This window comes from Bufo bufo, chromosome 3 (assembly GCF_905171765.1).
Source record: "Bufo bufo chromosome 3, aBufBuf1.1, whole genome shotgun sequence".
In the NCBI taxonomy this organism is placed as follows: domain Eukaryota; kingdom Metazoa; phylum Chordata; class Amphibia; order Anura; family Bufonidae; genus Bufo; species Bufo bufo.
Window position 1 is genome coordinate 49,160,058 of NC_053391.1, and position 12,221 is coordinate 49,172,278.

The 12,221-nt window shown below is 46.0% G+C and overlaps 1 protein-coding gene across 1 annotated transcript in view; it reads left to right on the top strand.

Annotated features, from left to right (window-relative positions):
• Window positions 1–12,221, top strand: part of LTN1 (listerin E3 ubiquitin protein ligase 1) — a 102,067-nt gene that overhangs the window by 20,064 nt on the left and 69,782 nt on the right. Inside the window, exons 9-12 of the mRNA XM_040423202.1 lie at window positions 1,409–1,556; window positions 4,230–5,000; window positions 8,249–8,290; window positions 11,851–12,043. Of these exons, the coding sequence (XP_040279136.1) occupies window positions 1,409–1,556; window positions 4,230–5,000; window positions 8,249–8,290; window positions 11,851–12,043 (1,154 nt within the window). The remainder of the gene's footprint in view (window positions 1–1,408; window positions 1,557–4,229; window positions 5,001–8,248; window positions 8,291–11,850; window positions 12,044–12,221) is intronic.

Genomic DNA, 12,221 nt, shown 5'->3' on the forward strand with positions numbered 1-12,221 from the left:
CAAGGGCGCCATGGAGAGAACAATACTTTTAAAAGGGGGGGTTAGAAAGTAGTGACAGAGTCCCTTTAATACAGAATGCTAAGTAAAAATTAGGGATGGAGGGGTTAAAAAAAATAAAAATAAAAAAAATTAAAAAGAAATTAAACTCTCCTCATCCACTTGTTCGCGCAGCCCATCTTCTCTTCTTTCTTCTTCTTTGGGGACCTGGGATAAAAGGACTTTTAGTGACGTCACTGCGCTCATCACATGGTCCATCACATGGTACTTTACCATGGTGATGGGCCATGTGATGAGCGCAGTGACGTCACCAAAGGTCCTTTTCCTCCCAGGTCATCGAAGAAGAAAGAAGAGAAGCCGGGCTGTGCGAATAAGTCGATGAGGTGAGTTAAATTTTTATTTATTTTTTTAAACCCCCTCCAGCCCTATTGTACTATGCATTCTGTATTAAAGGGAACCTGTCACCGGGATTTTGTGTATAGAGCTGAAGACATGGGTTGCTAGATGGCCGCTAGCACATCCGCAATATCCAGTCCCCATAGCTCTGTGTGCTTTTATTGTGTAAAAAAAACTATTTGATACATATGCAAATTAACCTGAGATGAGTCCTGTATGTGAGATGAGTCAGGGACAGGACTCATCTCAGGTTAATTTGCATATGTATCAAATCGGTTTTTTTACACAATAAAAGCACACAGAGCTATGGGGACTGGATATTGCGGATGTCCTAGTGGCCATCTAGCAGCCCATGTCCTCAGCTCTATACACAAAATCCCGGTGACAGGTTCCCTTTAAGAATGCTATTATTTTCCCTTAGAACCATGTTATAAGGGAAAATAATAAAATCTACACAACACCTAACCCAAACCCGAACTTCTGTGAAGAGGTTCGTGTCTGGGTACCAAACATGGCGATTTTTTGCACTCGTGTGCAAAACGCATTAAAACGCTTTGCACTCGCGCTGAAAAATTGCGCATTTTCCCGCGACGCCCCTGCATCCTATCTGGCCCTCACACGTGCCGCCCGTGTGAAAGAGACCTAACAGTCTCTCTAGACAGGTGCTGTCTCCTCAGATAGTTCTCTCTCTCTCTCTCTCGAGCACACCTTGGACCTAAATAGCCCAGTAATCCACAAAGAAAACTTGTACTGGCCAGGAAGGGAATGGTAGGCCCCACTACCAACCGTCTCATCATTCCAAAAAAAATCTAGGCCTGTAAGCATGACTTACCAAAAGCCATTAGCCGGCTACTCTTTGCTAGGGATACTCAGCTTCCCTGGCTTCCTTCTATCTTATCCAGCTTTCCCTGGAACAGATATATACTTCCTGGATCCTAGTACACATTATATAGATATTAATCTCACCGAAATTTCCTAATATCGTCAAACTAAGTTGACCATTCTCTGTTACCAGCCTGTCCAGTGAACGAGCCATCGCCAGCCCCACAGAATGTTCCGCCATACTGAGCGCCTACACTGATTGCTTGCGCTTTACCATGCAGGAAAACATGGGAGACGTTGAGGAACATGCGAAGATTCGACGGTCGCTTATTATTGATCAGGTATGGGACTTTCACTACTAACATGTTGAATCGATTAAAGGAGTTTTCCGGGACTTCGATATTGATGACGGATCCTCTGTCCACTGTATGGCTTCCAGTGCCGGCGGCAAAGATCTGATCGGTGGGGGTTCCAGGTGTCAGATTCCCACCATCTGATACTGATGACCTGTCCGGCGGATAGCTCATCAATATCAGTCATAGAAAAGCCTGAATCTGTCACCAGCAACCTGCTTGATCCGATCCTTTTACTGCCACTACATAGCCCTGTCAATAAGTGCAGGATGGGCTAGCCTCAGGAGCGGAGCTTGTGTGCCACCGGAGCATCGGTGACGCCCTCACTGCAGCAAAGGCCTAAATTGCATATTGAGGAAAAATGTTGCAACGCGGCTATGGAGCCTCAGATCAGCAAAGAGAAAAAACGTGTTTTAATCAGGTGAACCACAGGTCTGTGTCTGGATAGGGCGTATGTTATATTCTCCGCACATGGCGCCATACTCTCTGATACTTCATTCCTCTCCGTTTTCCCGTGGCAATGAGTGTTCGAAAAAGATCACATTGGACCGAAATGTCGCACAACACCTATTGATTGCTTGAAAATAATACAAAAATTAAAAGACACCCCACTAAACTCATAATTTTTTTTTTGTGTACTTATAATCCCTATCCTGCGATATTGCTATACATTATGTTATTAATCATTTTCGTTCAGTAGATATGTAAAAAAAACGTACTTTTATGATATGCTAATTACCTGTCTACCAGCAAGTAGGGCGTCTACTTGCTGGTAGCAGCCGCAGAAAACCGCCCCCTCCTCCTGTTGATTGACAGGGCCAGCCGTGATCTCCTCCTCCGACTGGCCCTGTCGGCATTTCAAAAATCGCGCGCCTGTGTTGATTCGGCGCAGGCGCTCTGAGATAAGGAGGCTCGCCTCCTCAGCGCGCCTGCGACGATGACGTCACCAAAAGAGAAGACGTCATCGGCGCAGGCGCACTGAGGGAGTGCTGAGGAGGCGAGCCTCCTTCTCTCAGAGCGCCTGCGCCGAATCAACACAGGCGCGCGATTTTTGAAATGCCGACAGGGCCAGTCGGAGGAGGAGACCGCGGCTGGCCCTGTCAATCAACAGAAGGAGGGGGCGGTTTTTTGCGTCTGCTACCAGCAAGTAGACGCCCTACTTGCTGGTAGACAGGTAATTAGCATATCATAAAAGTTTACACATCTACTGAACGAAAATGATTAATAACATAATGTATAGATATATCGCAGGATAGGGATTATAAGTACACACAAAAAAAAGAGTTTAGTGGGGTGACAGAAGCCCTTTAACCTGCGGGGTGCTGGAGTTAGTTTGCTATGTTTGGCCCTTATTAATATAGCCTTTGTTGGTGTTCTGTGCAGTTTGCTGTATTTCATAAGCCATGTCCCCTTGCTGGGCAAATCTTCGGTTCTGTCCACCAGGAAGCCTTGTCCGCTGATGCAAGGTCATGTGACCAGACAAATCTCCTTCATTGACATACACTGCACCTGCCGTCTGCACTTGCACTGTTGGGAGTTTAGCGCAGGTGCCGTTTGTATGAAGTTACATGTCTGGTCACATCTGGTCCATCAGCTGCCATCTTGTGGACAGGACCTGTATGTGGATAGTAACAAAAGCTATATTTTTAAGTGCCATTTAGTTATCTTACCTACATATTGGTCAATAGTAGCCAGTAAGTGGCCAACCTCTTTAATTAGAAAAGGACCACATCCTGAAGAACCCCTTTAAATCTGGTCCTATAAACCCTAGGTTCTCAACTTGTGGTATGTGTAACCCAGGGTGACCTTAAGGGGCACTTGAACTATCCCTGTAGTGCGCAGCACAGAGTATAAGCATGGCGGTGCTTTGATATCATTTATTGGAGTAGGGGGTAGTCGGTTGAGAAGCCCTGGTTTAGTATACTGGGCTTGTAGTCGCTATTGGAAGGTACTGGTTCTCCCTGCAGAGATCGGCCTCGTGTAGGGAGTCTTACAGGCAATGCATCCTGAAGACTGCCTCTCAAGTGCCACATAAGGGTAGCCATCCTCTAGGTCAGAACCCATGCATTCAACCAGATTTGCTTATCGGATGCGGACTGGTTCATTTCAGTACACCGCATGCTGTCCCCATCCATGTGTCCGTTCCGTGGCCCCTGCAAAAAGATAGAACAGACGTTTTCTTGCCCGTTTTCCGGACAAGGATAGGACATTTCTAGAGGAGGTGAAAATAATATGGCGGGATGCACACGGCCGGTATCTGTGTTTTGCATGAACTCACTATATAGTCAAGAGACATGACCTCAGCCAAACCAGAGAGCAATGTTTCAGAGTTTTTGCTCCTCAGGATATGGTGGAATTGGAAGCCTTAAAGCTTTATTGAATGGTTCTTGGCCTCCACCTCATCAGTATCTCGTCTCCGTCTTGTAGATGGGGGGATAGGAGATGCATCGCAAGGGGGAGGGTGGGGGGTAAGGCTTAAAAGAGGGGAAATGTGAAAAGAAATATTTTTATGGATTAATTTGTATTTTCTAATAAATAAATAAAAATTTGGGGGGGGGGAAGAGTTTTTGCTCCTCATCAGTGCAGGGTAAGGAACTGGTTTTGTCGTTTATCTTCTGAAAATACCTTCATGTTTACATCCGTATTTTTTGTCTACTTTAGTTTATCCCTCTTATCGATTCCTCATTAAGAGATCGAAAACTACAGAGTGGTCCACTGTTTGGCCAAGTGGAGGAGACCGTCCATTCTTGGGAGAAGAAAGCGGAAAGCCAAGAGCTGGGAGGAGATCTCCCTAAGACTTATTCTGCTGTGCTGTCGTTATTTTGGGAGAGTTTGGAGCAAGTGTGTGTCACCCATGTGGACGTCGTAGAAGCTGGAGAGCGGGAACTGGCCGGAGTCTCAGGACTTCTTCAAGTCATGCAAAACCCGAATTGTTCTCCAAAGGCGACTAAAAAGAAAAAAGGCAAAATCAGATTTACAGATGAAGAAGACGATGGGAAGGATTGTGTTCTGCTGGAGCCTCAGCCTGTGGAATCTCCCTCGACTCCAGTTTACCTTACAAAGGACAGGGAACGGGGGTTGAATGACTTGAGACAGAAGCGTCTACTGGACTTGGTGTGTAAGCTGGCGGAGCTGAGCATGGTGTACATTGCTGAGCAGAGATCCAACCGGCACCTGCACTTTCTGGCGGCTATCCTTAGTGCCTTCTCCTCGGTACGGGTATTCCAGGTGCTTTTGGACCAAAGCAATAAGGATGACTCAAAGTTGAATCCACAAAATCCAGCTGTGGAGTTTTTGCATCAGAAATTAACAATCTGGCTGCGAGAAAACACCCAAGACGATGCTGACTTCTTAGTAGACATCCTATATAGCGTCCTGAATTGTTGTCCTGAAACTTTGGAGAGAAAAGTTCTTTTGGACGACTTGGTAAAGGTAATAGTTAATTCAGAACACCTATAACAAATGCTCTGTCCCGTACGAGGTTCTTAAAGTCGTCATCATATAAGCTGGAGCATTCACTAAACAGCCTGACAGTAGATCAGATAAGTAGCAGAATGTAGGCATTCTCTATATACAGACCATACATATCAAAGGGAACCTGTCAGCATGACACGCAGTGCAATCTGAAGACTGCTGGTTATAGTGCAGGAGGAGCTATATTATAGTGGGAATAGATTCAGTATAACTTGTAATTTATACATTTAAATTCCTGTTCATTCTGAGCTCAGTGATTGACAGCCTTCCCTCTATGAGGAGGAGGTCCTATCAGTGATTGACAGCCTTCCCTCTATGAGGAGGAGGTCCTATCAGTGATTGACAGCCTTCCCTCTATGAGGAGGAGGTCCTATCAGTGATTGACAGCCTTCCCTCTATGAGGAGGAGGTCCTATCAGTGATTGACAGCCTTCCCTCTATGAGGAGGAGGTCCTATCAGTGATTGACAGCCTTCCCTCTATGAGGAGGAGGTCCTATCAGTGATTGACAGCCTTCCCTCAATGAGGAGGAGGTCCTATCAGTGATTGACAGCCTTCCCTCTATGAGGAGGTGGTCCTATCAGTGATTGACAGCCTTCCCTCTATGAGGAGGAGGTCCTATCAGTGATTGACAGCCTTCCCTCTATGAGGAGGAGGTCCTATCAGTGATTGACAGCCTTCCCTCTATGAGGAGGAGGTCCTATCAGTGATTGACAGCCTTCCCTCTATGAGGAGGAGGTCCTATCAGTGATTGACAGCCTTCCCTCTATGAGGAGGAGGTCCTATCAGTGATTGACAGCCTTCCCTCTATGAGGAGGAGGTCCTATCAGTGATTGACAGCCTTCCCTCAATGAGGAGGAGGTCCTATCAGTGATTGACAGCCTTCCCTCTATGAGGAGGTGGTCCTATCAGTGATTGACAGCCTTCCCTCTGCTCGTTTCCATGGTTACGACCACCCTACAATCCATCAGCAGTGGCCATGCTTGCACACTATAGGAAAAAGTGCCGGCCTCTCTGGTGGCCGAAACCGCCGGAGCTCACATAGGCTGGTGCTTTTTCCTATAGTGTGCAAGCACGACCACCGCTGCTGGATTGTAGGGTGGTCGTAACCATGGAAACGAGCAGTGTATAATGTGATGGAAAAATGAATCCAGCCAGCAAAGGAAGCAATATGGACACTCACAATACATTAGGAAGTGCCTTGTATTAACTTCCTCTACATAATAAATGTCATTTGCTGAAGTGAGAGGACCTCTTTAATTATAACCACCTTTTGGTGCATTTTTTATTATTGCATTCATCTTAGGCTACTTTCACACTTGCGGCAGTGTGATCCGGCTGGCAGTTCCGTCGGCGGAACTGGCCGCCGGATCTGCCGCTGACTGAAAGCATTTGTGAGACAGATCCGGATGCGGATCTGTCTCACGAATGCATTGCATGGACGGATCCGTCTCTCCGCTTGTCATGCGGACAGACGGATCCGTCTTGTATCTTTTTTTCAAATTTTTACCGGTCTGCGCAGGCTGGAAGGACGGATCCGGTATTTTGAATGCCGGATCCGGCACTAATACATTCCTATGGGGAAAAATGCCGGATCCGGCATTCAGGCAAGTCTTCCATTTTTTTCGCCGGAGATAAAACTGTAGCATGCTGCGGTTTTATCTCTGTCCTGATCAGTCAAAACGACTGAACTGAAGACATCCTGATGCATCCTGAACGGATTACTCTCCATTCAGAATGCATGGGGACATACCTGATCAGTTCTTTTCCGGTATAGAGCCCCTGTGACGGAACTCTATGCCGGAAAAGAAAAACGCTAATGTGAAAGTACCCTAAGGTAAGTTTCCAAATGGTCTATATAAAACTGAGCTCAGTTTCACTGAATCTTCAGACTGCAGTTTCTTTTTTTGTGAGTCTGGATCTGTAGCCCCTGTCTCTGGTTTCCTGACAGCCCATAAACACTCATTTAAATTCTTAGCAAATTGATAAGAAAGCTTATCTTAGATGAATGTTTGTGAGCCGTTAGGAAAGTAAAGAAGTGCTACTGAATACTGATCCAGAAGTCCAGGGCGGCTCTCTGACCGGTTCACTGAAAGGGAGACATGACAGTCTGCAGATGCAGTGAAACGCAAGGTTGTAAAAGACAAACTATTGAAAATTTTTAATAAAAACAATTAGAAAAATTGCATAAGACGAATGCAATAATAATTTTTAAAAAAAGTTCCAAAAGTTGTCCATCGCTTTTAAAGCTGAACAGGGTTTTCTTGGACTTTCATCTTGATGGCCTGTCCCCAGGATAAGTCATCAATATGAGATCAACGGGGGTCTGATTCCTGGCACCCCTGGCGATCAGCTGTATAAAGAGACCGCGCCATTTGGTGAGTGCTTAGGCCTCTTCCTAGTCCACTGACCTCACGTTCATTGGTCACATGATCTAGACCTGGGATGCCCAATAGTGTTGAGCGAACTTGTGTTTTAAGTTCGGCGTCTAAAGTTCGGCTTCGGGTTATCGAAGAATCCCGTTATGGATTCTAAATTCCGTTATGGTCCGTGGTCGCGGAATCCATAATGCGATTCTTCGATAACCCGAACTTTAGACGCCGAACTTAAAACACAAGTTCGCTCAACACTAGTGCCCAACCGACGGCCCTCCAGCTGTTCTGTAACTTACAATCCCAGCATGCCCTGCTGTAGGCTGATATTTGTAGGCTGTCCTGGCATGCTGGGAGTTGTATTTTTGCAACATGTGGAGGGCTGAAGGTTGGGCATCCCTGGTCCAGACGCAGCTCTGTCCCATCCAGGTCAATAGGGCTGTGCTTGGTGAGCTGCAAGGAGGTCGTGGCGCTCTTCATAATCCGGTTAGTGCTGCGGCTTCTTCAAACAGCTGATGGGTGAGGGTGCCAGGTGTCGGACCCATGCGGATCTCATATTGAAGACCTATCCTGAGGATAGGCCATCATTATGGGGGTTTTCTGGGCCCTGAAAAAAAAAATGTGGGGCATGGCTTGTGGGTAAAAAAAAATTACAACTAAAATACTCCCTTTTGCACTTTTTTTTTGAGTTGTTTAGAAGTGGTTTCTATGGCAAAATCACGTGTATGGGGCCCCTAAATCTGCCATTTTCCGGACATTCCTCTGTGGTCAGCTTTGACCGTCTGTTCTGTCGCGTCTTTATATCGTATCCCGCATTATTCTCTCTTTTTTTCTAGATGGATCTTCAGTGGCATGTATTCCTTTCCATCATTCAGAAGGTGAGGTATCTGTGCTTTGTTTTTCATTATTTCTCTAGAAGGCGTTTTTTTCTTTAAATAGTTTTTTTCTAGGTTATCGCCCAGCGAGCTCCCGTGGAGGGCGAATAGTAGAATACTCGCTCATGTCATTATCTGCCTGCTCCCTGCACAGCCCCACCTCTCTGGTCTGAGTGACAGCTGTAGCAGCCAACCAGAAAGCCGATGCTGCTGTCACTCAAAGCAGAGGGGCGGCGCTGTGAAGCAGATCAGTGCCTCCCGGGCACCTGCAGGGTCAGAATCTGGTAGAATAAACATTCATGTTCTCACTAATCCTGATAATTGAGGCTCCACAAAAGGTATGTTTGTACTGCTCTCCTTAGCCCCTACCTACTGCTGTCAGAAGCTCTGCAAGTCAAAACTGCTGACAGATGCTCTATAACCCTTTACGGACCTCTGCCGTATATGTACGGAAAAAGTCCAGTCTAGCTGACTGGTTTCTGCTGTTTCCTAAAGCAGTCTGCGATCAGCATTAACGTGACCACGCCATCTGAGAGCGGAAAACTCGGGAGCCATTCGCTCCCCCAATCACTGCACGGGGGGATCTGTTGGTTGTATCTGAGAGGCCTGGTCTCTGTGAAGGAACCAGGACTTTCGGAGATGAAGGGGGAGTTTTATCAAACTGGTGTAAAGTAGAACTGGCTTAGTTGCCCATAGCAACCAATCAGATTCCACCTTTCATTTTCCAGGGGAGCTGTGAAAAATGAAAGGTGGAATCTGATTGGCTGCTATGGGCAACTAAGCCAGTTCTACTTTACACCAGTTTGATTAATTTTCCCTGCATGTGGCAGGACTCCATAAGAACATGACAATCTTGCCATGAATTGCAATGTAAAAACAATCTAATGATTGCTTATGATAGTTATCTAGGGTGACTTAAAAAAAAAATAAAGTTTAAAAAAATATCTAAAAATTCTAATATCCCCTCCGTTCCTCATAAGTAAAATAAACAGTAAAACAATAAACATCCTAGGCATCGCCCCGCACCGAAATACCCGTACTATTAAAATATAAAAATATTTTTACCATACGGCGAGTGGCGTAACTGGAAAAAATATCAAAATGGCCGATTCGCAATTTTTCATCACTTCACCCCCCCCCCCCCCCCCCAAAAAAATAAATAAAAAATTTATGAAAAGTTGTCAACAAGTCATACACACTCCAGTGTGTCATATTATAGCGATAAAAAGAAAAAAAATAATATGGTATCGCTGTGATAGTACTGAGTGCTGACCTGGAGAATGAAGGACGCAGCTCAGTTTTACCAAACAGGGAACACCGTAAAAACAAAACCTGTACAACTGTGGCGGAATTTTATTTTTTCCAAGTCCAACCCATTAAGAATTTTTTTCAGCTCCCCACTACATTAAACGGTGCCGATAGAAAGTTCAACTTGTTCCCCGTAAAACAAGCCGCCGTACGACTGTGTGAGTTATGGCTCCGGGAAAGCGGGGAGTAAAAAAAAAAAAAACGGAAAACCTCTGGTGCTGAAGGGTTTTCTATCAGACAGCCCCTATAATACCATAAACGGGGATCTGAGGACTACCAGCAAACCGGCATTTGGACACCGCTAGGCGGAGGCTCCCACCTAGCGGTGATCCCGATGACTTCATAGGCACTAACGGGGCGGGCTTTTGCACTGCCCTAGCCTGTATTTACACCACCCATTAGAGCTGGTGACGTCACCGGGATCACTGCTAGGCGGAAGCCTCCGCCTAGCAGTGCCAAATGTACACAAACAGCCCTTGCCCTGAGCATAAAAAGCTCAGATGCTCCTCTCGTTCATGGGGAATGAGTGCAGATTGGGTCGTGTCCGGGTTCAGCTCTAAACCCGGACTTCCCCTTTAAATGCTTGTAAAAAAAAATGTCAAGCATTTTTTTGGGTTAAGTTTGATGCATGTGCTTTTTTTCTGGAATTTTTAAAAATTTCTTTGAGGAGCCTAAACAATACCAGAAAAACTAAATACCCTGAGCATTTTGCAAAAAAAAAGCCATGAACTTCAAAAAACGCTGTGTATGAAATCTGACCGTGCCGCGAGCAACACTGTAAAACACTGTGGCCCACATCTCCTAATGTGCGTGCACTTAGATTTTTCAAGAGAGTCCCTATGCCTAGTCCAAAAGGGGTGTGTCCTTAATTGAAAATGGGTGTGGTATCGGGTGAAGGGGTGGGGTCTAAGGGGCCTTTCGTCGCCGGAAATGCCTGCCGGATCCGTCAGAACGCATGCAAACTGGTGGCATTTGTCAGACGGATCAGGATCCTGATCCATATGACAAATGCATTCAAATGTCGGATCCGTCTCTCCGATGTCATCCGGAAAAACGGATCTAGCATTTATTTTTTTCACATTTTTTGCAGTCTTGAGCATGCACAGACCGCAATGCCGGATACGTTTTGCCTGAGCACTCGGGGTCGGATCCGACATTAATGCATTTCAATGGGAAAAAATGCCGGCATTCCGGCAAGTGTTCCGGAATTTTGGATGGAGATAAAACCGTAGCATGCTGTGGTATTATGTCCGTCCTGAAAAGTCAAAAAGACTGAACTGAAGACATCCTGATGCATCCTGAACGGATTGCTCTCCATTCAGAATGCATTAGGATAAAACTGATCAGTTCTTTTCCAGTATTGAGCCCCTAGGACGGAACTCAGTGCCGGAAAAGAATAACGCTAGTGTGAAAGTACCCTAAGTCTACTTTCACACTAGCGGCAGGATGGATCCGACAGGCTGTTCACTCTGTCGGATCCATCCTGCCGCTATTTTGCTGTGCCGCCGGACTGCCGCTCTGTCCCCATTGACTATAATGGGGACGGGGGGCGGAGCTCCATTGCAGCACGACAGTGCACGGCGAGAGGCCGCCGGACTAAAAGTACTGCATGTCCGACTTTTTAGTCTGGTGGCCTCTCGGAGCAGCAGTCTGGCGCCAGGGTGAACAGCCTGTCGGATGCGTCCTGCCGCTAGTGTGAAAGTAGCCTAAGATGTGCCGTTTTGTGACCAAATTGCTTCACAATTCTGCTGTAAAAATCTTTCTCAAACTAAGGGCTCATGCACACGACTGTATGTATTTTGCGGTCCGCAAGACACGGATCCACAAAAAATACGGATGACAACCGTATTGCATCCGTATTTTTTGGGTGGATCCATTGTAACAATTCCTATCCTTGTCTGCAAAGCAGACACGAATAGGACATATTCTATCTTTTTTCCTAACGGACATACGGAAAGGTAATGCACACGGAGTCCTTTCCGTTTTTGTTTTTTTTGCGGACCCATTGAAGTGAATAATTCAGCATATGGGCCGCAATAATAAAAAACGAATGGACGCGGTTTATCGTCCAGCCTGTGCCCCTGTGATAAATCTGGCGCAGATCTAGAGAACCTGTCTAAGTATACATCATCTACAGGATTAGTAAATCTGCCCGTGTGTGAATCCAGCCGTGCGCTCCACATTGATTGTGACCTGGAGGAAATTCTGCTTACTGCTGGACGGACGCGTTAATAGAAAACCTCTTTTTCCTTCAGGCTTGTTCGGATTCCGTGAAACACTCCCTGATACGTGACTGGCTGAAAGGCGATATTCTGGGTGACAAGCTGATCTCTCTAGCAAGTGATCTGTGCAGCATAGGGTTAATAGACCGGACCAGGCAACCAGAGCCATACTGCAGCCATAAATGGGCTCTGCTGAGTTTGGTGCTATCAGAACATGTGAAGAACGGTAAGTGGGATCCTGGCGGGTGCTCAGTCTTGCCGAAACATGTTCCTTCCTATCCCTTATTATAAATGTTTTCTAACGGACAGGCTGACGATAATTTAACTGTTTTCGTAAGGAGAAAAGTAGAGATCCTACTAAGTGTGTTGTCGGATCATGCAGTTTTTGGTTTCTCCCTTCCTCC